The following is a 23,875-nucleotide window of genomic DNA, read 5'->3' on the forward strand; positions in this document are numbered from 1 at the left end:
CTGGTCCACTGCACATCCCCTTCAAAATGCCACACAGGATGTACTTCTCATCTCCGGACACGATGAAGTTTTATTGTTTCCCGAAAGGATGCATTCTCAAATGTTCCAAAAAATACTTTATTCATTAAACAATATATCCATAATCTATAACATGATCCAAAAATACAGATATACATCTTTACATTATTTAATAAAAAGATTTACAATATTATCTTTCCTTTACAAAGAGAACATCAATAATTCCTTGAAAATACAATGTAACATTCATGTTAAAGCTGCATCATTTTGGATGAGATGTGGTATGATGAACACCACAGATACACACTAGGAAGGAACTTCACAGAACTCTCTCCTGAACGAGAACACTTTTCTTAGATGTCCTATTTTAAAATTCCTCTCGACACAGGTAATGAAGACCAACCACTGTTCACTGAAACTTGAGGAAAACCTGAAACCTTCCACGCCGTGACAAGTGTCCCAGCCCCGCACCAGGGCAGGCCCTGGCTGTGGCTACACGGGGAAGCTGCTCTTCAGACAGCGTTATTGCTCGAAGCGGTCCTCGCCAAGGGCTGCCAGCGATGGGTCAGGAGGCAGGACTGACACGCAGCTGGCCACTGTCCCCACACACCCCTGCAACTCCCTCACACCCACCCCGTCACTGCTGCCTGGGGCTGCGTCCGGCGTCTGCTGCCCTGGGCAGACGGGAAGCCACCCGGTTCACGTGGCCCTGCCAGCACCAGGTTCATGTCCACCTGCTCGGGGGCCCAGCCTCCAGTGGGGACAGTCACACAGGCCTCGGTGTATGCGTCCCAGCCACGAGCCCCACGAGCTTGGCCACAGGGGCGGGGGGCTCAGTTTAACACCTGCTTTTATTGGTGCAGCACGAGTTCTCCTGCAGGAAAATGAGAGGATGTTTCTCCAACTGCCGACAGATAAGACAGCAGTGGAAACAAGGGAACGACTCTGCTTCTCCTCTGCACGAGAAACCTCTTCCCTCACAAGTAAGCCCCACGGCCACAGAGGGCCGGCACTCTCGCTCGCTCAGAAATGCTGCGATGCCCAGGGCAGCCTCCACCTAGGTGATGGTCGGGCGGGGCTCCAGAGCAGCCTCCAGCATCAGCCCCGGAGCCCGGCGAGCATCCTCATGAAGGCGGCAGGCCTCAGACGACACCGCAAGCGGCGTGGGCTCCAGCCGACCCCTCGGGCCAGGACGTTCCCGACCACATGGCCACCAAGTGTCTTCTGTCACGGGCAGCACTGGTGTTCGGGGAGGCCAGACAATGCTCCGGGGACTCTTTCTACTCTGCTCCTGTTTTCCGTTTTCTCCTAAGCTACGTGCATATTATTTTGGTGATATTATTGTAACCAGCAAAAAGTAAACACTAGAAACATACAAGCACAGAAACTTTAAAAAAAAAAAAAAGGTCCACATGTGGGATGTTACACAGTGACAAGCAGGATGGTACCATCGGACTTTAAACAAAAGCTTAAGACAGAGAAGTCGGTCACCCTGCCTGGGAAACGACCGCGACCTCAGGAAACCAGGTGAGAAACCCAACTGAATCAGCCAGCAACCCACATCCACAGACACCGTCGCTTTCCCGCAATAGCAGCGGGTGTGAAGTGTTCACAGATGACGTGCAAATATTAAATTAGCTTCTAAAGAATCCCCACAGCTTACTGTACTCACCTATCTTCTCCACAAAAACTGGTAAAAGGGGGAAGAAAAATTTTTTTCCACATTTATTCCCCACAATCCTTAAACACCTGTATTAACAAAACCCTAAGTTATTAAATACCAACGCCCCTGGGTTTCTAGCCAATGCTGAGACTGAGGGTGCTGACAGCACTCGTCCGGACACGGCCCCCCTTCTCTGGGGCAGCAGAATGGCATCGGGTCTAGAAAGCCGTGTGGCTCCGGGATCCCCCAGGGACAAGCTGCAGCAGCGGCCGACCCCCTACCCCACCCCCGGCCCGAGACTGGACAGGCCACACGTGCTGAACCGACCTGCCCACGGTCATCTGGGATCAAGTGCCACTCCGTCAGCTCCCTCCAGAAAGGACAGAGTTGGACACGGGGCGCAGGCGAAGCCCCACTGGGAAGCTCAGACGCAGACCCCAGCCAGACCCCGCTTTCATCTGCTGAATATTAACTAACTCTGCGGGGAGTGGCCCCGTCTAGGACACAGCCTCACAGGTTCCCTTCTGCTTTCTTTCCTCTCCTTGGTGAATATTAGAAAATAGGAGGAGCATCTATAGTAACAAGGCCTCAGGAGGAAGCGGGTGTATCATTCCAGACGGCCTTCCTTATAAAGAAAACAAGGTTCGTCGAAATTGGGAATCTCAGCCCCAAGTCTGTCTCATGGACTTCTGGCCTGAACACAGAAGCAGGTTTCCCCCTCCGTAAATGCACGCCGGAGGCTCTCAAGTCCGAGGACACCTGCAGAAGTCACGCTTTCTTGGACCATCATGACACACGGAATCAACACACCGAAGGTACGCAACCTCCCCCAACTGTTACCAAAAAGACGGTTCAAAGTCGGTTTGGTGAATGCTGTTTAAAGAGAAAGGACACTCTAGTTTCCTAGCTTCATCCAGAATTGCTATTGTGGCACAAGAAATTCACAAATCACATCACAAAATTGTCTCCTCGATCTAAGCTGCTCATCTGCTGTGCAAATGAACAGGTTTCAAATCAGCCCCTAGCGGCTTGGACTCACTCCATATTCACACAGACCACTATCTTCATGCTACCACGATAATTCATCTTCACAGTAAAAACGCCAGGAATTCCCAGGGAAACAGAACATCAGCCCGTCTGCTGGGCCGTCTCTTATCGTTCGCTAATGGAGAGACGTTTACTCCAGAAAGTAAACCCCTCATGGAGGGAAGTGGGAGTCCAGACGAAAAGGCAGTGCACAGCGAAGCTGAGACCCCTGCCCACCCCGGGGAGAGCCGGCCCCTCCCAGGCTCGTCACCAGGCTCCACATGCACCGCTCTCAGTGAGGGCCAGAGGCGCCTGCAGTGGTGCCGGGCTCTCGGGGAGCAGCCCCGGGAAACCACAGACAGATGACCAGGGCTCACACCTCCAGCTGCAAAGCGATGGCAGTGTACCAGGCACGCACACCCCTCAAAGTCCTGGGGCCACTCGCTGTGACCGCCATGCTTGGGGCCAGGGGTCTCTACGAAAAGTCATGAGAATGGAGTCACTGTGGTAAGTCCCCTAGGGGCACTCCTCTGGGCAACAGGGCTCAGGTGGCTTCTTGTTTGTTTTAGGAAATATCCAGAATTACAACTGGCCATTGAGTTATTAAATATCATTGGAAACAAGGTCGTTTTAAAATGAAGATAAAATATTGCGACGTGAATGAAGGGATGTGTTAACGTGCTCTTCGGGTCCGGGCGTCCGCCTCTTCCTTACTTCTTCTTCCTCCTTTCCTGAACACACCGCGGACAGAACCTGTGATGAGAAAGGCACAGTGAGGGGCCCTTTGCACGTGGGCAGCCAGACCGCATTTCCAGGATGGCTGGACGCTGCTGAAACGGCACCAGGACAGAGACCCACAAACGCAGAGAGCGCAGCCTTCCCATCAGGGAAAAGCCCCCACGCGGGCCATTCCATCCAGCACGTCTGTTCTAAAGTCGGTGGATAAGATTCGGGTCGGCGAGCAGCATGGTGCTTACACACGGGCATTCCTCTGGATCAAGCTCACGGGTCCTCCCTGTGCGATGACACCGCCACTGGGACCGAACTGGAGGCGGGCAGTCGGGCGGGGCCCCTTAACCTGGCAGAGGAGCAGAGCCCCGCCCGCCCCACAGGGCTGAGCGGGCCCTGGTGGCCCTGGGCGAGCAGGTTCCAGAGCCAGAGACACAGGGGGCTGCTCTGGGTCCCTCCTGGGCCCTGGCAGCCCCGTAACAGAAGGGAGGCAGCTGATCCTGTGTGATGCAGCTGCCCCGGCCCCGGCCACCAGCACCTGGTCCAGGCCAGCGAGTGAGCCTGGCCCTGCCGGGCCCTGGGGTGGAGGGCAACGCTGCACCAGCGAGCACGGTGTGCAGACTCCCAGACACGGGCTCAGGTCTCAGACCTAGGCGGGAAGCAGCCTGCTCTCTGCCATCTCCCAGGGGAGCCCAGGGAAGTCGGGAATTAGCAGCGGGCTGGGGCCGCGGCGCCCTGGCTTCCTGGCCGGCTCTGCGCGTCCCGCCCTGTTCCCAGCAAGTGGTGGGCAGACCCTCTCCTCCCAGAAGGAAATGATTTTCCAGTGCCTACTAGACTCTTCCACCCAGAAGTCCCACAAACAACTCGAACCCACCACGTCCCAGTCAAACTCAAATTGCCCTCCCCGCCTCCTGTTCCCGGGACTTCGCTTCAGCGCAGGTCAGCAAAACCAGATTTCTATGCACACTAAAGCTGCCGCTGCCCACTGAACACAGGACAGAATAGACGGCGCCATGACCCATGGCACGTCTTCTCGATGGAACGGAAAGCCCGCGGCACTAAGGGTGCCTGGCCTGCGCCTGGCCAAGACCTAGTTAACGTTCTTCGTCTTTCGTCAAAGCTCCCCGGGGAAGAACTCCTCATTCTCTGTTTGCATCTGTAATCATCTCTGCCTCACTCAACAGTCAGAATGGCCGTGGTTTGGGGGAACAGGAAGTGCAGGTCATCTTCGATCAAGGCAGGGGTTGGAGCGCCGACTCTTTGCACAGTCGACTTACAGTCGGCCGTCCATACCCGCGGTTCCTCCACACCGCAGATCCAACCCACTGGGAATCACGGAGCACAGCAGTATTTACCACTGAAAAATATCTGCATCTAAGCAGTTCAAACCCATGTTGCTCACGGGTCCCTACATTATGCAAACGTAATAAAAGCCGCAACCCCGCGTGAGGCGGGTGGGTGTCCCCTGCAGCTCGGCCCCGGGGACCACGACCAGTGGCGGCAGGCAGGCCCCCAGCCCAGCCGCTCACCCAGTTCTCCAGGAAAGCCGGCGCCCATACTGACCATTTTCCTTTAGGCTTCGTGGTCAGGTCCACACAGGCGAAGTGAAACCACTCGATGGGGCACTGCAAGGCGAAGGAGGTGGTGGTCAGCCCCGCACTCCGGCTGCCACCCGGGCGCCACCCGCCCCGAGGACGCCGCCCCAGGCCTCAGCGAGGCCCCACTCACATCCGGGTTGTCACAGCCGATCATCTCCCCGTAGGACACCTGGTGGCACAGGCAGTAGGTGGGCTCGTTTGGGTCCACGGGCATGTCCAGCACGTCAGAGGGATGCACCGACAGGATGGTATCGGTGAACTCCGACCTGCGCGGAAACAACAGCGGTGAGTGGGGGGGTAGAGGGACGAGCTGCCCCGGATGGCGCCAGACAAGGCCGTGCACGAAGGCGTGGGAGGGTGTCGGGGGGAGGCGCTCACTACTCAGCGTCCAGACCAGTCCCCCCAGGGACAGGAACCATGCCCAGCCCCGGCCCCCCGCCCGATGGGGCCTGCTCCCCAAGCTCCTCCCCCAGCCTGGGTCAGCCCCCGCAGCCTCCCGCGGCCTCTCCCCGGCCGGGGCAGGCACACGCCACCACCACCAGCAGACACCTGGCAATATCCGAGAACCCACCTGAGCCCATCCAGGCAGCTCAGGTGTCTGAGCAGCCCTGGCTCCGCCAGCTCGCCCGGCACCTCCCCCACAAGAAGGGCCACCGCCTTGCCGCGAGAGCCACAGGAGCCCCTGCCCCCCTCGCCCTGCCCTGGCCCTGACCCCCAGGAGCCCACCACCACCCACCCAGCTGCCCACTGTCAGCAGGGCCGCCCTCACCTACCCACGCCAGGGAAGCGGCCTGTCGCCCTGCACTCCCCAGCTGCCCTCTGGGCTCCACCCACAGCCCAGCCAGACCCCTGCACTGTCCACACCGCCCTCCGATCTGCTGCCTGCGGCGCACACAGGGAAGGGCTCGTGGAATCGACTCTCATGTGTTTCGTTATTTAAAACAAAACCCGTGAGCTCAGGCTGGTGTAGACAAACAGTATGTTCCCACCAGTACAGAAAGAAAACCCTCCCTCCCCCACCCCCACCCCCAAAATAAAAAGTACAGGCGCAGATTCAAATGCGTACTGGCTAACCAAACACAGCAAGTCACACGAGGAACACGGCAAAAGGAAAGCTAGGACGTGGCGGCCGCCGGGCCATCTGAATACACTGACCCGGAAGGAAACGAAGAAAATCTGGTCCCCAAAGGGATTCACTGCTCACGTGCTCCCTGTGCACCAGAGTCTAGAAACACGCTGTGCCTTTGCGACCTGCCTCCCGGCCCAGCGAGGTGCCCTGGCCGCACACCGTCCCTGACACAAGTATGCTCGGTGCCCATGCAGCTGCCACCCAGGGCCCTCCCTCTGTGTGGGCTCTGCTCTCCGTCTCTGGGAACGTCACGGAAACGCGTCCCGGCCCCTGTGCTTTCAAACTGCTTCAGGCACAGCCACGAGCAGGCCTTCGGGCTGGGGCGCTGTGTCACCGCCCGCAGGGTCCTGTCCTGCCGCCAGGGGCCTCCCTCCCAGGCGCCCCCCGGGGAATCAGTGCAAACCCCCGCGGCAGCCACCCACCAGCAGACTCAGGCCTCTCCTGCGGGGCTTCCCACCTCCGGCACAGACCTCGCCTCGTCTGCTCCGTGCGTTCTACTTGAGGCTCGACCACGCCGCACAGTTCCAGCTGCCGTGGCAGTAGGAGAGGCTGCAGGGCTTGTGGGGACCCCCCAGCGAGGACACCTCCAGCCAGCAAGCAGACCTGGGACCCCGCACCACCGCTCCTCCAGTCTGACCTGGAGGGGGCTCCGGGGTGGGAGGGTGGAGGGAAGCGGCCAGGAGGTCACGGGGGCTGAGCCCACGAGGGCCCTTCTTGTTGGCCGAGCCCATCCCTGGGGCAGGCCAGGGTGACCCCTCAGGCAGCAGTGCTGCCCCTCGCTCCAGACCCCGGGACGTGGTGGGCACCCTTCACCAGCCACCCCAGGGAGCCCCACACGCTTCGCCCCCCACGCGCGTCCCAGGCGCTTGAGGACACGCCCCCCGACAGGCACGGCTACTCATCCTCAGGAGGAACGGCCCCCGCGTCCGCACGCAGATCCTGCCTGGCTCACGGGCTGTACAGACGGCAAGGACGTACCCGAGGTCTGGCGCTCGCCATTCGGGTGGCCCCCCTGCCTGGCCCCGCAGGGTGACAGGACCTGCCTCTGACCCTGGAACCGCATCACCCCAAGGCAGGCCGTGAAGCCACAGCACCGGCAGACGGGGTACACTGGCCCGCACCCGGCCTGTGGGTGTCCTGTCCTCTCCAGACACCGTCCCGGCCCCGTCCTGCCCCAATGGCCCCCGGGGACAGGGTGCCCCCGGTCACACAGCAGAGCGGGCCTTCAGGGCGGGCCTCAGCACCCCCGGCCCCCTCTGTCTGTAAACTGGGGCAGTCATGGCACCACCGCCCGGGGTGGCCGTGGAGAGGAAACGGTTCGCGCAGAAGCGCCGGGTCCAGCCTGACTTACCAAGGGCTCTGCCAACGTTGCCACCCCTGACTACCCCTTCTCACCTGCCGCTGCTGCGGCCAGCGCTACGAACAGCAGCCAGCAACATGCACGCCAGCCCCCTCAGTGAGGGGCAGCTGCGGGCCCGGCCGGCTCCAGCGCGTCCGCAGAGACGGGGTGAGACACCCGGGTCATCCCCGAGGTCTGAGCCACGGCCAGGCACGCACTCGTCAGGGAGCCTCCCGCTGCACCAGGGAGCCAGGGTCTTGTCCCTCCAAGGGGGCTCATGGAGAGGAAGGGACACAGGAGAACACCTGCTCATCCCCAGAGGAGGCCGGCACGCCCCCAAGCCCTAAGCAGGAAGGAGCAGAAAGGCGCGGAACACTGCTGCCACCACGAGGTGGAAGACAAACCCGACAGTGAGGTCACACTTCAAAGACACTGCACAGCTGTGCAGTGACACAGGCAAGATGCCCTAGGGCTGAGGAAGAGGCAGCAGCCGAGGGAGCAGGCCATCCATCTCCCGTGCTCAGCCGAGGCCCGGAGGCCCACTGGGGACCACACCGACTCTGCAGGACCCCGGACACACGGCCGTGACCCTACAGTCCACTTACTGACCCTGGGGCCATGCAGAGGCTGCAGAGTGACATCCCTGGTCTCTGAGCAGCCAGCCTCCTCCTCCAGGCCTCCGCAGGAAGGAAAGCCAAGCACCGCCCACAGACAGCCACTGTGGCAGCAAAACAGACACTCTGGCTTCTCCGTCAGGAGCCGGGAGGCCCCCTGCCACCTTCGCCACCCCGCCCCAAGCCTGCTCCATCTGCCTGGACCAAAGAAGGGCAAGCCCTCTCCACGTGCCTCCAAGGCCAGACAACGAGACAAGTACGTGACGTGAAAAAGCAGGAGTGGTAACCACAGGGAAGTGGGCAGACAGAAGCAGATGCAGAGACGACCCAGATGTTAAAATTAGCAGAGAAGGGCTTTAAACACACATTAGGAAGAAAACGTAAGTAACAGGGATGCAAATATGGAGACTTTTCAAAAACGAACTAAAATCCGTAAAAAAGGAATCAAATGGGGGCTCCAGAATGAAGACTACAGTGTATGCGGACTTACGGCAGGCCCTTGACCAGGGCGGGCCTGGAGTGCGCGAGCCCACTTACACACAGGTTTTCTTCAGTGAGCACACGCTACAGCGCTACGTGACCCGTGGTCGGATGAACCCTCGGATGTGGCACCTCAGACTCAGAGGGCTGCCTGTAAGGTGATACACGGACTTCCAACTGCATGGAGGGCTGGTGCCCCCAGCCCCACACTGTTCAAGGGTCACCTGTAACGTTTATGGCCTCATCCGTCTGCAACGGACACAGCCTAACTGTTCCCACACAGTCAACAAACATCCCCCATAAGGCAGATGCTTTCAATCACCTCTGACACAGGTCTCATGGCCCAGCATTAAATGTCCTGCCAGATCTACAAAACCGGCTTCAGTAAGAACACACACAGGTCAGTGCATTCCCCAGGATCCCCCTGCAGAGCAGACAAGAAGGAGACGCACCGTCTAAATGCTCAACAAAGAGGCTCTCGCGAGGGTTCACATCTCATCAGCAACATCCAGACTCTGGAGAACGCTACAAGCCAAACAGCGCAGGTCCTTCAAGAAGGAAAATTATGAAGAAAAGAAAGGGTGGAGAAAAGCTTGCGCATTGAAGAAACTTTACCTAAACAAAGACCCTGACAAAATAGCAGGTACTGAACTGCCCGCCTACTATGAACAAGTAGAGAACTGGACAGGACGCCTGAAGTAGGGGTTACCAGACACTACACAGAAGGCAGCACAGGACAGCGATCCTGAGACGGCAAACGAGCCAGGTGAGACCCATGACCTTCTCAGCTTTCTGCCCGGAGGTACTCTCCACACGCCAGTCCTTAGAGAGGAGCAAAAGCCTGCACGTCTAGGAGGGAAAAACCAAAGCGCAGGGAGGGTGGGGCTGCTGGAACTTGGGGGCAGGGTGCTGGAAAGGAGGACGCTAGAGGAAGTGCACTCCGGAAATCTGCAAACAGATCCATTTGAGTTTTTAGCTAAAGATTAAGCTGCCCGTGCACGGACTGACAATCCACAAGGCCAGGCAGAGAATACCAGGGACCCGTGAGCTGAACAATTCCCAGAGCTCACACGCAGCCTGGGCAACATTCAAGTTCCAACCAGCCAGCATGGAGAGACCTCATCAAACACCAAATACATTCAGAGGAGAACACAGAAGGGTCACACCTTAGCAGGAGGGTTTAACCAACCCTAGAGTAAAGGCTGCTCTAACCTAGAGGTTGGCAAAATACAGCCTGCAGTTGGCTGCCTTTTCTACAAATAAAGTGTTCATGAAACACAGTCGCATCATTCATCTACACACTTTCTGTGGATGCTTTCAATAGTAAACAGCAGAGTTGAGTGGTCACAACAGAGACAATACGGCCTACAAGCCTGAAATATTTACTATCTGGCATATTAAGAAAAAGGCTTTTTTTAACCAACATTAAAAATGTGCCTACAGGGCTTCCCTGGTGGCGCAGTGGTTGAGAGTCCGCCTGCCGATGCAGGGGACACGGGTTCGTGCCCCGGTCTGGGAAGATCCCACATGCTGCGGAGAGGTTGGGCCCGTGAGCCATGGCCGCTGAGCCTGCGCGTCTGGAGCCTGTGCTCTGCAACGGGAGAGGCCACAACAGTGAGAGGCCCACGTACCGCAAAAAAAAAAAAAATGTGCCTACAAAGGATCAAGCTGCTCCACAGGTGATTAAACTAGTGACAAAAATTTAAATGAATTTTTAAAATTCAACACCCGTTAAACGAAGACAACAAAATCCTGATATTCAACCACATAACACTGACACTGTCTTAACAATGACTCAAAACTTACTAGATGGGGGCTTCCCTGGTGTTGCAGTTGTTAAGAATCTGCCTGCCAATGCAGGGGACACGGATTTGAGCCCTGGTCCGGGAAGATCCCACATGCCGCGGAGCAACTAAGCGCGTGTACCACAACTACTGAGCCTGCGCTCTAGAACCTGTGAGCCACAACTACTGAAGCCCGCATGCCTAGTGCCTGTGCTCTGCAACAAGAGAAGCCACCGCAATGAGAAGCCCACGTACCACAACGAAGAGTAGCCCCCGCTCGCAGCAACTAGAGAAAGCCCGCACGCAGCAACAAAGACCCAATGCAGCCAAAAGTAAAATAAATTAAATAAATAAAAATTTTAAAAAATGCTAGATGGACTTCCCTGGTGGCACAGTGGTTAAGAATCTGCCTGCCAATGCAGGGGACATGGCTTCAAGCCCTGGTCCAGGAAGATCCCACATGCTGCAGAGCAACTAAGCCCATGCGCCACAACTACTGAGCCTGTGCACCACAACTACTGAAGCTCGTGCGCCTAGAGCCCATGCTCCGCAACAAGAGAAGCCACCACAATGAGAAGCCCGTGCACCGCAACAAAGAGTAGCCCCTGCTCGCCGCAACCAGAGAAAGCCCATGTGAAGCAACGAAGACCCAATGCAGCCAAAAATAAATTTTAAAAAAATTACTAGACATGTGAAGGAGGAGGAAAATGTGATTTACAACCAGAGAAAAAGCAGTCAACAGAAACAGACCTGCCAAACTCATCAAAATGTATGCATTAAATATATACTGTTCTTTATATATCAATCATACCTTAATAAAGCAGCTTTAAAACAACAACAAAAAGAAATAGACCTGGAAATGACAGAATCAGAAGAGAAAGTTTTTTAAAAAGCTGTTGTAAAATGATATATTCAAAGATATAAAGGAAAATATATGTGTAATAACAGAAATGGCAAGTATATAAAAAAAGAAACAGAACTTCCTGATAAGAAAATTTCTTAAATCAAAGATTCACTAAAGGAGATTAAGATTAAATTAGACAACAAGGAAGAAAAGACTTGAAGATAAAGTAATAGAAACTATCCAAATGGAAGTGTAGAAAGAAAATTTCTGACAAAATAATAAGCAGAGCCTCAGTGATCTGTAGGAAAATCAAGCTAACACACATATATGATTGGAGTCCCATAAAAAGGACAAAAGAGAGCAGAAAAAAAATTTGAAAAACTGGCTGAAAAATTACAAATTTGATGCAAACTATAAACTAACAGTTCCCAGAAGCTCAATGAGCTCCAAACAGCAAACACACAAAAAACACACACGAGGACACATCATAATTAAGTTGTTAAAAATCAAGTTGCTGTGGACTTCCCTGGTGGAGCAGTGGTTGAGAATCTGCCTGCCAATGCAGGGGACACGGGTTCGAGCCCTGGTCCAGGAAGATCCCACATGCCGTGAAGCAACTAAGCCCTGCGCCACAACTACTGAGCCTGCGCTCCGGAGCCTGCGAGCCACAACTACTGAGCCTGCATGCTGCAACTACTTAAGCCCGTGCACCTAGTGCCCATGCTCCACAACAAGAGAAGCCACCACAGTAATAAGCTGCGTACCGCAACGAAGAGCAGCCCCTGCTCGCCACAATTAGAGAAAGCCCGCGTGCAGCAATGAAGACCCAACACAGCCAAAAATAAATAAATAAAACAAATAAATTTTTTAAAAAATCAAGTTGCTAAATGGAAACCTTAGAAGCAGCAAAAATAAACAAAGCCACTTATATACAGAAGAACAAAGATAAGAATTACCACTAATTTCTCATCAGAATCAATGCAAGATGGAAAACAACAGGACATCTTTAGTGATGAAAGAAAAAAAGAAGTCAACCTGAAACTTTATATCCAACAAGAATATCCTTCAAAGATGGAAGTGAAATAAAGATATTTTCAAAGAAACAAAAACAGAAAATTCATCACCATCAGAAAACCTGCACTGTAAAAAATGTTAAAGAGGGCTTCCCTGGTGGCGCAGTGGTTGAGAGTCCACCTGCCGATGCAGGGGACACGGGTTCGTGCCCTGGTCCCGGAAGATCCCACATGCCGCGGAGCAGCTGGGCCCGTGAGCCATGGCCACTGAGCCTGCGCGTCCGGAGCCTGTGCTCCGCAAAGGGAGAGGCCACAACAGTGAGAGGCCCGTGTACCGCAAAAAAAAAAAAAAAAAAAAATGTTAAAGAAAGTTCTTCAGGCAGAAGAGAAATGATACCAGATGGAAATCTGCATCTACATAAAGTGAAGGGCATTGGAAATGGTAAATATATGGACTAACTATAAAACTTTTTCTCATATTTTAAAATGTTTAAGATAAGCAATGATTTAGACCTAAAACAATAACAACAATATATTCAGAGACTTATGTCATATGTAGAAGTAAAATTTTTGATAATAGCACAAAGGACAGGAGGCAGAAAACAAAAGAATACTCATGTAGGCTCTTACATTAAACATGAAATAGTACAATATTATTTGAAATTCTTTGTGATAAGTTAATGAAACAGGGTATACACACTTGAATAGTCCTTAAAATGGAATACTGAAGAAATTCCCTGGTGGTCCAATGGTTAGGACACAACACTTTCACTGTCAGGGACCTGGTTAGATCAGGGAACTAAGATCCCACAAGCCATGCTGCGCAGCCAAAAAACAAAAAAATAAATAAAATGAAAACTAAGACTTCTTTGAGATACCATTGACACCCACTTAAAAAAAGTGGAATACTGAAAAAATACATGATTAATCCAAAAGAAGACAGGAAAAGAACAGATGGGACAAGGAGACAACTAATAGCAAGATAGTAAATTTAAATCCAACCATATCACTAATTACATTAAATCTGAATAGTCTAAACAGTGCAATGAAAAGAAGGAAATTTTCAGACTAGATAAAAAAGCAACACTCAATTATTTGCTGCTTTCAAGAAACTCACTCTAAATACAAAAACACAAATGTGGTGAAAGTAAAAGAATGAAAAAGGGAAAAAACACACCATGTAAAAACTCACTGTAAGACACTTGGAATGGCTATAGTAATATTAGACAAAACAGACTTCAAAACAAAGAAGGACAACAAAATAAATAATGATAAAGGAGTCCATTATTTTTAAAAAACCTAAATGTGTATGTACCTCCAAGTAACAGAGCTTCAAAATATATGAAGCAGAAACTCACAAAGCAGGAGGAGAAATAGACAAATCCATGTCTAGAGTTGGTGATCTCAACACTCTTCTCTCAGTAATTTATACAAGTAAACAGAGTATCTGTCAGGATACATAAAACTTGAACAGTGCTGTCAACCAAGTTATATAATTGACATCCACCCAACAACAGTAAGATACACATTGCTTTCAAGTATATGTGGAACATTCAGAAAAACAGACCATAAACCATAACCTAAAACTTAATCACTTTCAGATAATTTCAATTACAGAAGTTCTCTGATCACAGCAAAATTAAATTAGAAATTGAAATTAGAAAGTTACCTGCAAAATCTCAAATTATTTGGAAGCTGAGAAACATACTTCTATATAAGCTACGGGTCAAAGAAAAATCACAAAAGAAAATTTTAAATATTCTGAATGGAATAAAAACAAAAACATAACATATCAAAATTTGTGTGACGCAGCTAAAACAGTAATTAGAAGGAAGTTTATAGCTTTAAATATTTATATTAGAAAAGAAGGGAAGTATGAAAATCATACTAAGCTACTAAGCTACTTCTACCATAAAAAGCTGGAAAAAGAAAAGCAAAATAAATCCAGGCTAAGTAGGGGGACAGAAAGAATAAAGATGTTAGCAGAAGTAAGCGCAATAGAAGACAAACAGTAGAGAAAAAAACTCAATGAAACCAAAAGCTAGTTTTCTGAAAAGATCAAGGCAAAATGAGAGAAGACATAAATCATCAATTTCAGGTCTAAAAGAGTGAGCATCAGTACAGAACCTACAACATCAGAAGAATAATAAAGGAATATTATGAATAACTTGATGTCAGTAAGTGTGACAACTTATATGAAACAACAAATTCCTTGAAAGATGCAGATTACCAAAACTGACTCAAGAAGAAATAGAAAGGTTGACTAGTTCTATAACTTTAAAGAAGTTGAATACAGCATCAGACTGTATACTTAAAATGAAAACATTTTATTGTTATGTAAATTATTCCTCAATGAAGTTAATCTAAAAGGTTAAAAAAAAAAAGCAACAAGACTAAACTATAGGGTCCAGGAGTGCACTGTGTCAGGGACAAAACTACAAAGAAAGAATGGAAGTGAACACCCTGTCTGTGTGGGTCGTGTGTGTCTGGAGCTGAGGAAGTGGTGATTCTGAAGGGGCACAGGGAAGGGCCCCCCAGGGAGCGTTAGTCACCGGCCAGGCAATGATTACAAGGAGGTGCCTCTTACAGTAATTCGTTAAACCACACGTTTGTTGTGTGGTCTTCTGCATCTGTGCATTACTTTACAATACAAAGACACTATTTGGGGTTTGTTTTTTTTTAAAGATAAAAGTTTAAACACTAGGTTTAAGAACCAAAACTTTTCTTTTGTCGAAAACTAACTCTCTGAACTCTCCCCATAACTGTCAGAATCATCTCCACAGAAGCCACTTGGCATTTTAGCATCTCCTATGAAGCAATGTTACACTATCTTGGAGGATGAAGCATCCCATTCATATTCTACGAAGCTATCTTGGCGGGTAGGGGGTAGCGAGTGAGAGAGTACTTTAAATGAAATATTCTGAAGTTCAAGTTAAATGACATGGATATTTAATAAATGCAGTCACACAATTTAAAAATGAATACATCTAAAACATGTATTTATATATAAAATGATCAACAGATGTGTATTCAACTACTAGGAAGTGGCTTAGCTTGAACCGCACCAAACATCACCGTGTCTCTTAAGAGGCAGGGCACGCAGTGGCTAAGAGAATGGGTTCTGGAGTCAGACCGCCTGGTGCAAACCCAGGAGCTCTGAAGCCTCGGTCTCCACGACTGCAACACTGCTCCCTCAAGTTGCCGTGAGGACCAACTGACCCGACACGGGCAAAGCAGGAAGAGCTGCAGCACACCTGGCACGGGCAAAGCAGGAAGAGCTGCAGCACACCTGGCACGGGCAAAGCAGGAAGAGCTGCAGCACACCTGGCACAGGTAAGCACTTCCTCAGCCTTAGCAGTCACCGGTGTTTCCATCCTGAGCAAATACCAATGGTGTTCTTCAGGGAAAAAGAGAAAAAAAGCACCTCTCACCCTCCTTTATGCTTCTTCTTCTTTGGGGTGTCTTCTTCTGAGGTCCTCCTGCCACGACCCCGGGAGCCCCTCTTTTCTTTCTGACCTCGACCTTCTGAAACAATAAAGACCACAACTTTGTTCACAGATTTCACTGAAGCAGGACAAGATTTACCCAAATATGATATTTACCATAATGTTCCTAATACACTTATCAGACAAAATTCTTCAGAACTCCATAGTTAACAATAACAAAATGAAGAAAAATTAACAGACTTGCTTTTTAGCCCCCGTCCTCCAGAGCTTTCGAAGTCGCTGCCCTCCATCTTGTCCTTCAGGTCCGCCTCGAAGCGAGCCAGGTCCGCATCAAGCCTCCGGATGTGCTTATCCACCTACACAGAAGGATGCTCACACATTCCGTTCGAAACTCAGAGCAAAACGCCTCAGGGTCACAAATGCTCCTGACATCAAGCAGAAAGCACTGTCTGGCCCTTAAATTGAGTCTAGAAGTAACAACACTCTGCTAGAACAAGGCCTGCTATTTCCAACTTGATGCAAGGGTCTTTTTTCCCCACATTCTGTTCCCCATCAACAGAATAAATCCTACTCAGGGAAAAAACCTTGAAGGCAGGCAACAATGAGAAACAGAGCCGTAAGATGCAATGAAGTAAAGGGCTGAGGACCTTGGATACTAGATCCTGACGTAAAATGTGAAGAGCTATAGGTTCGTCAACAGAAAATGACATTTGAAGATGGAGTTCAGGACGGAGCTGGAAGGAAGGACCACACAGAACTGCCCGTGACAGAGGGGATGCTCCTGTAGCTAAAAGGACGTCACAGCACCAGCTGGCTGGTGACAGCCGTCCAACACCGTCCATCACGGCCCCCGACTGGAAATGAACCACAGTCCTAAGCTTCATTACACGTCAGAGAGAAAACGGACTGTCTTAAGGACGTTGATCACACCTAACTCCTTGGAAGACAGGCTGATTACTCAAAGGATTTAGCACTTTGGAGCATCGAAGTCCCAAACATAAGCATTAAGGTCTCCTCCTAGAGGATTCTTTCTCAAACACAACTAATTTCAGGCTTTAAAAAAATCACTGTTTAGGGCTTCCCTGGTGGTGCAGTGGTTGAGAGTCCGCCTGCCGATGCAGGGGACACGGGTTCGTGCCCCAGTCCGGGAAGATCCCACATGCCGTAGAGCGGCTAGGCACGTGAGCCATGGCCACTGAGCCTGCGCGTCCGGAGCCTGTGCTCCACAATGGCAGAGGCAACGGCAGTGAGAGGCCCGCGTACCGCAAAAATAAATAAATAAATCACTGTTTAGGGCTTCCCTGGTGGTGCAGTGGTTGAGAGTCCGCCTGCCGATGCAGGGGACACGGGTTCATGCCCCGGTCCTGGAAGATCCCACACGCCGTGGAGTGGCTGGGCCCGTGAGCCATGGCCGCTGAGCCTGCGCGTCCGGAGCCTGTGCTCCGCAACGGGAGAGGCCACAACAGTGAGAGGCCCGCGTACCGCAAAAAGAAAAAAAAAAAAAAAAAATCACTGTTTTATTGGGGGAGGCAAGGACGGGAGCCTCACTACACGACCTCATGTGCGTCGCAGACGGCTTTGTGCCACCTTGCAAACCCCAAGAGAAGCGGAATTGAAAGGAAATTGGACAAAACCAATTCTAGGACTTTACCTAAAGCTGACAAAAACAAGCATTAAAAGTACATATAAATGAACAAGCAAAACGGGCACAGGACACAAGACCACAGAAATGGTCCCAGGACGAGGACTCCTCCAACATGCACTTTCTCTAGCGGCATCGCTCTATCGCTGCCCGGCCTCCACCTCGACGCCCCGTTTCCCGAGCAGCCTCCCCCTTGCTGCGTGTGAAAGCGAGGAGCGCGTCCGAGGGGAGGCCCCGCCCCCGCCCCGCCCCCCCTCCTCACCATCTCGTAGGTCTGCATGGCCAGCTGCACCTTGTCGTCGCTGTACTCCCTGCACTTGCTGTAGGCGCTCTGGATCCTCTGCAGGTGCTCCACGCGCTGACCCGGAGACAGAGTCTTCACCGTGGAGATATACTCTGCAGCCAGGATGTCGATCTCGGCTTTCTTGTCTGATAGAGTAATGGGCGAAAAGCCAGGACACGCTCACCAGACTGGCAACCAATAAAGCCTGACAACGACAAGTGCCAGCAAAGAAGTGGCTGGCCCACTGGCCGCCGGTGGCGGGCACCGCCTTCCCAAACACTCTGGATCAGCGAGACAAGCAGACACCCCGACCAGGGCAGTGCGCCCACGACAGTCCCAACGTATGACGCTGCCCCAGCAAGGGTTCATCGTGCCCTCTTGGACTCTCAAGTTTGAAGAGTCCATTTATTATTGTTTGAATAATAAATGATGTGCTCACCTTACCTATGACCCGGCAGGCTACTCTCAGGTACATACCCTAAAGATGTAGAGGCCAGGGCACACATGGGAAAACATTCATGACTGCAGATAACAGAAAACAACCCAAACGTCCAATCTACAGTAAAACAGATAAATAAGCTGTGGTCCGTTCACACAACAGAACGCTACCCAGCAACAAAAAACCAAACAACATCGGTTAATCCCACAAAAGGTGGCACTGAGCGAGAAAAGCAAGACACAAAGGAAAACACACTGTATGATTCCATTGATGTTAAAGGCAAAGACAGACGCAACTCTTAACTCTTTGGTTTAGAGAGGTGAGAAAACCATTCTTGCAGGTGAAAACTCAGGGTGTAGCCCTGGGGAAGGGGGGCCTGCTCATGAGGATCACACGGGCCCCCAGGCACTAGAGGCTCCATTTCTCCATCTGCAGAGAGGTTCTCAGCGTGCTATTTGCTAAGCAATCTACAAATGTTTATGCTTATTTCTGAATACAAATGCTTTATCTCACCATAAAAGAAACCTCTGCATTCACTAGTCAGGAAGCTGTTCCTTAGTGAAAAACCACAGCTATTCCAATCTTGCAAAACATGTGCCCAGCACAATGAGTGAAAAAGTGCCCATACCCAAGCACACCACCATGAAATGTAAAACCTCAGGGATAAAGAGAAAAGCCTAAAAGCTTCTAAACAGGAAAGGGAAAAAAAGATCACATATTCAAAGGATGAGAAACCCAAATGCCATCAGACTTCTCAACAGCAACACAGAAGCTAGGAGACAATGCAGCAACGCCTGCCACATTCTGGGGGAAAGGCCTGTCAATGTGGAATTCTATGCCCAGCCAAACCATTCACTGCTGCATTTTCAGACATGCAATGGTATAAGAAATTTACCCTGCCGTAAATTTCTTTCTGGAAGCTCCCAGAGAAAACGCTCCTCTGAAACAAACGGGCAAATCAAGAAGTAGTATGTTTACAGCCTAGGAAACAGGGCTCCATGCCGAAGAGGAGCAAAGGGAGAGCCTAGGAAGACCTAGGGCAAGGCGTGCGCGGCAGGCCCGGAAACTGTCGGCCCGGACGGGACCGCAGGACAGAGGCTCCAGGAGAGGTCTCCATGCAGAGCACACACAGAACTGGCAGGTAACCTGGTGCAGCAGGCACCCTGAAAACGAGGAAAACAAAACCAACAAGAAAAGCAATTAAGAACTCCAAGAAAAAGACAGTTACTCCAAACAGGGCATGTGAGCATAGCATATGGTAAACTACCGACACAGCAGCCCAGGAAAGAAACAGCATCACTGGACAGCACAGCATCACCACAGTTCAAATTCTAGTCCATTACACCCAGGAGACAGGGGGAGGGAGCTGTGTGCGCATGAACCGAGCAGGGCACAACTGGAGACGTAAGTCTTCACTTTTTGTAATAACTGAATAGATAAAGTCTAAAACCAAAAGGAAATAAAGTAAGAAATAGCAGCAAAAATGAACTGTTTAGAAATAGGGAGTTAAATACCAAAAGATCTAAAAGGACTAACTGTTTAAAATAGGTACACAGTTTGAAAATAGAAAATCTTTTAAAGGAAAGAAAAGGTAACATATTTTGACTGCGGGAGGGGATGACGATTATAAAGATGTGACATGGAGACGTGTAGGGACACAAGGGACTAAGTTTACTTTAAAGACCCAGCACTAGGGGCTTCCCTGGTGGTGCAGTGGTTAGGAATCCACCTGCCAGTGCAGGCGACAGGGGTTTGAGCCCTGGTGCAGGAAGATCCCACACGCCACGGAGCAACAAAGCCCATGTGCCACAACTACTAAGCCTGCGCTCTAGAGCCTGTGAGCCACAACTACTGAGCCCACAAGCCACAACTACTGAAGCCCGTGTGCCTAGAGCCCGTGCTCCACAACAAGAGAAGCCACCGCAATGAGAAGCCCACACACCGCAACGAAGAGCAGCCCCTGCTCTCCACAACTAGAGAGAAGCCCGCGCGCAGCAACAAAGACCCAACGCAGCCAAAAAAAAAAAAAAGACTCAGCACTCTCTCTGACACACTACCCAACACCTGCGGCCCAGGCTGGACAGCAGCCCCACTGCCCCAGGTCCCTGGAAGACCAGTACACCACCCCCTGGATCCCGGTGCTCCGCTCCTGGACATGGGGAGCTGCTCCCCACACCCTGGCTCTTCTGAAAGGTCTGAACCCACCTTCTGTCCTCTGGTCCAGCTCTCGCATCAGCTGGAAGTTCCTCTGAAGCTCACAGGGTAGGTTCTCAATACCTGAAACAGACACATGCTTCTCAACAGCAGGACAAAACCCCACCTTCCAAGCTTCATACTTCAAGGCCACAAACAATAAGCCCACTCCGGCTTCTGTTCCTCTTAGAGTTTGGAGAGCAGAAGAGTCAAGGTATCTTTTTTCAGGGACACGAGTCCAACATTAAAGACAGTGGGGAATCCAGCTCTCCCCTATTTCACACTGGTAATCGGCTGACGTGCTTCAGAACTTGTCAGAAACTCGAGAAGCTAGAGGCGAACAGAGGGCAGAGGGAGGAAGGTGCCTGTGCGACTCTCCCACCGCAGACCCCAGGCCGCTCCTCCCGTGCAGACGCCCCACAACAGAGAACAAGCCCAAACCCCGGGGTCCTCCTTGCTCTCCTCCCACTCTACTCTGAACTCAGGGCATTGGGCGGTGCCCACCAGGGCTGTGCGGTAGAACTTTATGCCAAGACAGAGCCTCTCGACACAGCACGCACTGGCCACACGGGGCTACTGAGCACCTGACATGGGGCCAGTACAACTGAGGGACTGAACTTCTCATTTTACTTGAGTTTATTTAAAATCAAACAGACCGTGCGGGACAGCAGAGGTAAGGACCCTGCCCTACACTGCTCTCCTGTCCGCACGGCCGGGCTCCTGGTCCAGGCCAAGCTCCCCACCTGCCCGCAGCCAGGACAGGCCCCCTCCACAGATGACCGCTCCAAGAGCTCTGACTGTACAAAGCTGCTGCGTAAGCCCCAGGGCTTCCCAGCTCACACAGAGAGCGGGACAGACCCACCCATGGCCTCCCCGTGGGCTCCCCTGCTGTCCTACCAGGGCTCTCAAGACAGCGCCACCCCTGCACTCTCAGACCTGCTGGGCTCCTTTGTGACCTTTAAACTTTTGTGAACTTTTAAAAACTCTCTCTCTCCCATCTGAGAGCCAGTTCCAGGAAAACAGGGATCATGTCTGCTTTCTTGGCACACAGCAGGTGCTCAGGGAGTGAGCAGGGGCCTCCGTCCGCAAGCCTTCACATGGGTGTCCCTCACAGGACAGGAATCGTGTTCCTCAGACCCTCCTCCTGGGGCCCCCTGGGCAGGCACCGGGTCAGAGGAGGGCAAGCCACAGCACCCAGAACAGGCACCTGGGTGTAGGTCTCTCCAGTGACGATGGTGGGGAAGCCCCTCCCTCCACGGTGCTCTCGGGCCCAGGACGCTGTGCTCAGGTTGGGCCATGCCTGGGAGACCCCCTTGGGGAGGGCTGGATCCCCACTGCCTTCCCCGGAGCCGGGGTTCACTCCCTACTCTCAGCAACCTCGGGTGGGGGTCTGGGCGCCCAGGCCCGGATGAGTGAAAATCCCCAGTGCAGCACAAGGCTCCAGAGTTACCAGGCAAAATCCCCACCAGCCCGCATCCCCAGGCTATGCCCCCGCCAGGGCCAGACTGGAGTCGGACCGCAGAGCTCAAACGTGGGATCGCCACTCTCCAGTGAGTGACCTTGACAAGCTACTTAGCCTCTGACGCAGCATCACCCACGCTGTGAAATGCGGCAAATAACCACCTGCTCAGGAGTCCTCCAGAGGGTGCAACCTGTGGCACGCCTCGGGACGTTGACCCACTCTGATGACCACTGCCTGGAACATCCTACCCACACGTCTAAGTACCGCCCCCAACCCCCTGCGCAAAGACAGGTGCCCTCAGAGACCCTCCGCGCCATCATGCCTTGCAGATGCACGAACTGAGGCTTGGAAGCGGACTCCCAGGTCACAGCACAAACAGGCACAGAACCCAGAACCCTCAGGCCCTGGGCCCCCCAAACCCGGCCCAGAGTCCCAAGGGACTGAGACTCGACCACCTTAGTGGGTCACCGCGGTGGGGGCGGGTCCGGGAATGGGCGGGACGGGACTCGGAGGGGCGGGGCCTAGACAGAGAGGGCGGGGCCAGGGCGGAGAGGGCGGGCCCGACGACGAAGTTGGCGGGGCCTAGTGAATGAGGGGCGGGGCCCAGCCAAGGAAGACGGGTCCTAGGGACGAGAGAATGGGGCCTATGGCGAAAGTGGGCGGGGCTGAGCCTGGGAGGGTGGGGCCGAGCCGCGTTGGCCCCGCCCAGCACCCGCCGGCCCCCGCCCCGCCGTGACGCACCTGGAATTGGCGCGGCCGTGACGGCGGGACCCCGCGCCGCACCCCCAGTGCCCCTCCCTCGTGGGCCCTCCCGCCCCGCGCGTGCCTCAGCCCCTCCCGCCGCCTCCGGGCCGTCCCGCCGCCCCCACGTGCCCCGGGGTCCGCACGTGGAGCCTAGTGCGCGGGGCGGGGGGGGACGCGGCGGGGTGGCCCGGCCAGGGCGGTGGGCCTAGGGGGCGCGGGGGCCGCTTACTGTCCAGGTAGTGCTCCAAGTACATGGCGGTCGCCATCTTCGTCCGCGGCCGCGCTCTGGGTCTGCGCGGGCGGTGGCCCCGCGAGAGGCGGAGGCGGGGCCGGCGTGGTCACTATTAATGAGTCCCGCGCGCTGATTGGTCGCCTTCAGGGGCGGGGCGCCGTCTGAACCCGCCCCACGGCTTCCGGTCGGGGCCGCGCGAGGTGTCGCGCGGGAGCTGGGCGGTCCCGGCGGGGCGGGCGGAGCAGGTGTCTGGTAGCGGGGAGGTGGAGCGCGTCCCGACCCCGAGGAGGAGCGGCCTCCGGGGCCCCGCGGACCCAGACTCCTGCGATTCCGGGGGTCAGCGGGGGCAGTCGTTCATCACTGAAAATGCACGTTTAAAGGTACACCCTCCTCCGTGAACTCTTCACTAAACCCCAGGCAGATATTTAAGAGTGGAAACACGTTCATTGTTTTGCCAATTTTATCTTCATTGTAGAAATTCAAACTGTACAGGAATTTACAGTTTCCCAACCTCCCGAAGTTAAAGGACTGTGATTATCTTGCTCACCTTTCAATCTAAATGATAGCAGTTTCGGTGCAACCTTTCTGGCCCCATTTAATGCTTGATGTGAAAATGCACACACGCGCGCTCGCGTACATAATTGCACACTACCCACCTTTTTATTGTTTTAAGTAGATAAGTGTTTTTATTAATAGACTTTAGAGCAGTTTTTGGTTTTCAGAAAAATCGAGAAGCAAATACAGAGTTCTTATACACCCCCTCCACACATACACACGGTTTCCTTTATTATAAACATTTTCCATGGGTGGGGTACATTTATTAAAATTGATGAAGCAATACTGATACATTATTATTAACTAAATTCCATGGTTTACATTACGAATGATTCTGTGTTGTACAATTATGTTAAGTATCCACCATTACAGTATCATACAGAATAGCTGCACTGCCCTAAAAATCGTCTGCTTCTCCTATTCATCCCTCTCCCTGCCCCCGAACCCCTGGCAAATACTGATCTTTTCACTGTCTTTAGTTCTGCATTTTCCAGAATGTCATATAGTTGAAATCATACAGTATGTAGCCCTTTCAGATTGACTTCTTTCACTTAGTAATAGGCATTTTAAGTTTCCTCCATTCCTTTTCGTGGCTGGATGGCTCATTTCTTCTTAACGCTAAAGAATATTTCATTGTCTATA

General features: G+C 52.4%; 1 protein-coding gene across 1 annotated transcript; it reads right to left on the minus strand.

The window, feature by feature from the left end:
* Positions 1 to 113: 113 nt before the first annotated feature.
* Positions 114 to 22,746, minus strand: ING5 (inhibitor of growth family member 5). The gene is made up of 8 exons (XM_030850243.2): positions 22,676 to 22,746; positions 20,253 to 20,324; positions 17,588 to 17,754; positions 15,928 to 16,039; positions 15,669 to 15,762; positions 5,165 to 5,300; positions 5,000 to 5,061; positions 114 to 3,460 (listed from the first exon to the last, which is right to left on the minus strand). The coding sequence occupies exons 1-8, from the start codon at positions 22,710 to 22,712 to the stop codon at positions 3,418 to 3,420; spliced, it is 723 nt and encodes a 240-aa protein (XP_030706103.1). The 5' UTR covers positions 22,713 to 22,746; the 3' UTR covers positions 114 to 3,417.
* Between the last annotated feature and the right edge of the window lie 1,129 nt (positions 22,747 to 23,875).

Source organism: Globicephala melas, chromosome 7, assembly GCF_963455315.2.
Source record: "Globicephala melas chromosome 7, mGloMel1.2, whole genome shotgun sequence".
NCBI lineage: Eukaryota > Metazoa > Chordata > Mammalia > Artiodactyla > Delphinidae > Globicephala > Globicephala melas.

Excerpts from the sequence above, each read along its gene's own strand:
- ING5 (XM_030850243.2), bottom strand. The coding sequence starts at position 22,712 with ATGGCGACCGCCATGTACTTGGAGCACTACCTGGACA. Across the intron at positions 5,301-15,668 it reads AAGAAGAAGCATAAAGGAGG|GTCGGAGTTCACCGATACCA; the intron begins GTGAGAGGTGCT and ends GTTTCCGCGCAG. Across the intron at positions 5,062-5,164 it reads TCGGCTGTGACAACCCGGAT|TGCCCCATCGAGTGGTTTCA; the intron begins GTGAGTGGGGCC and ends TTCGCCTTGCAG.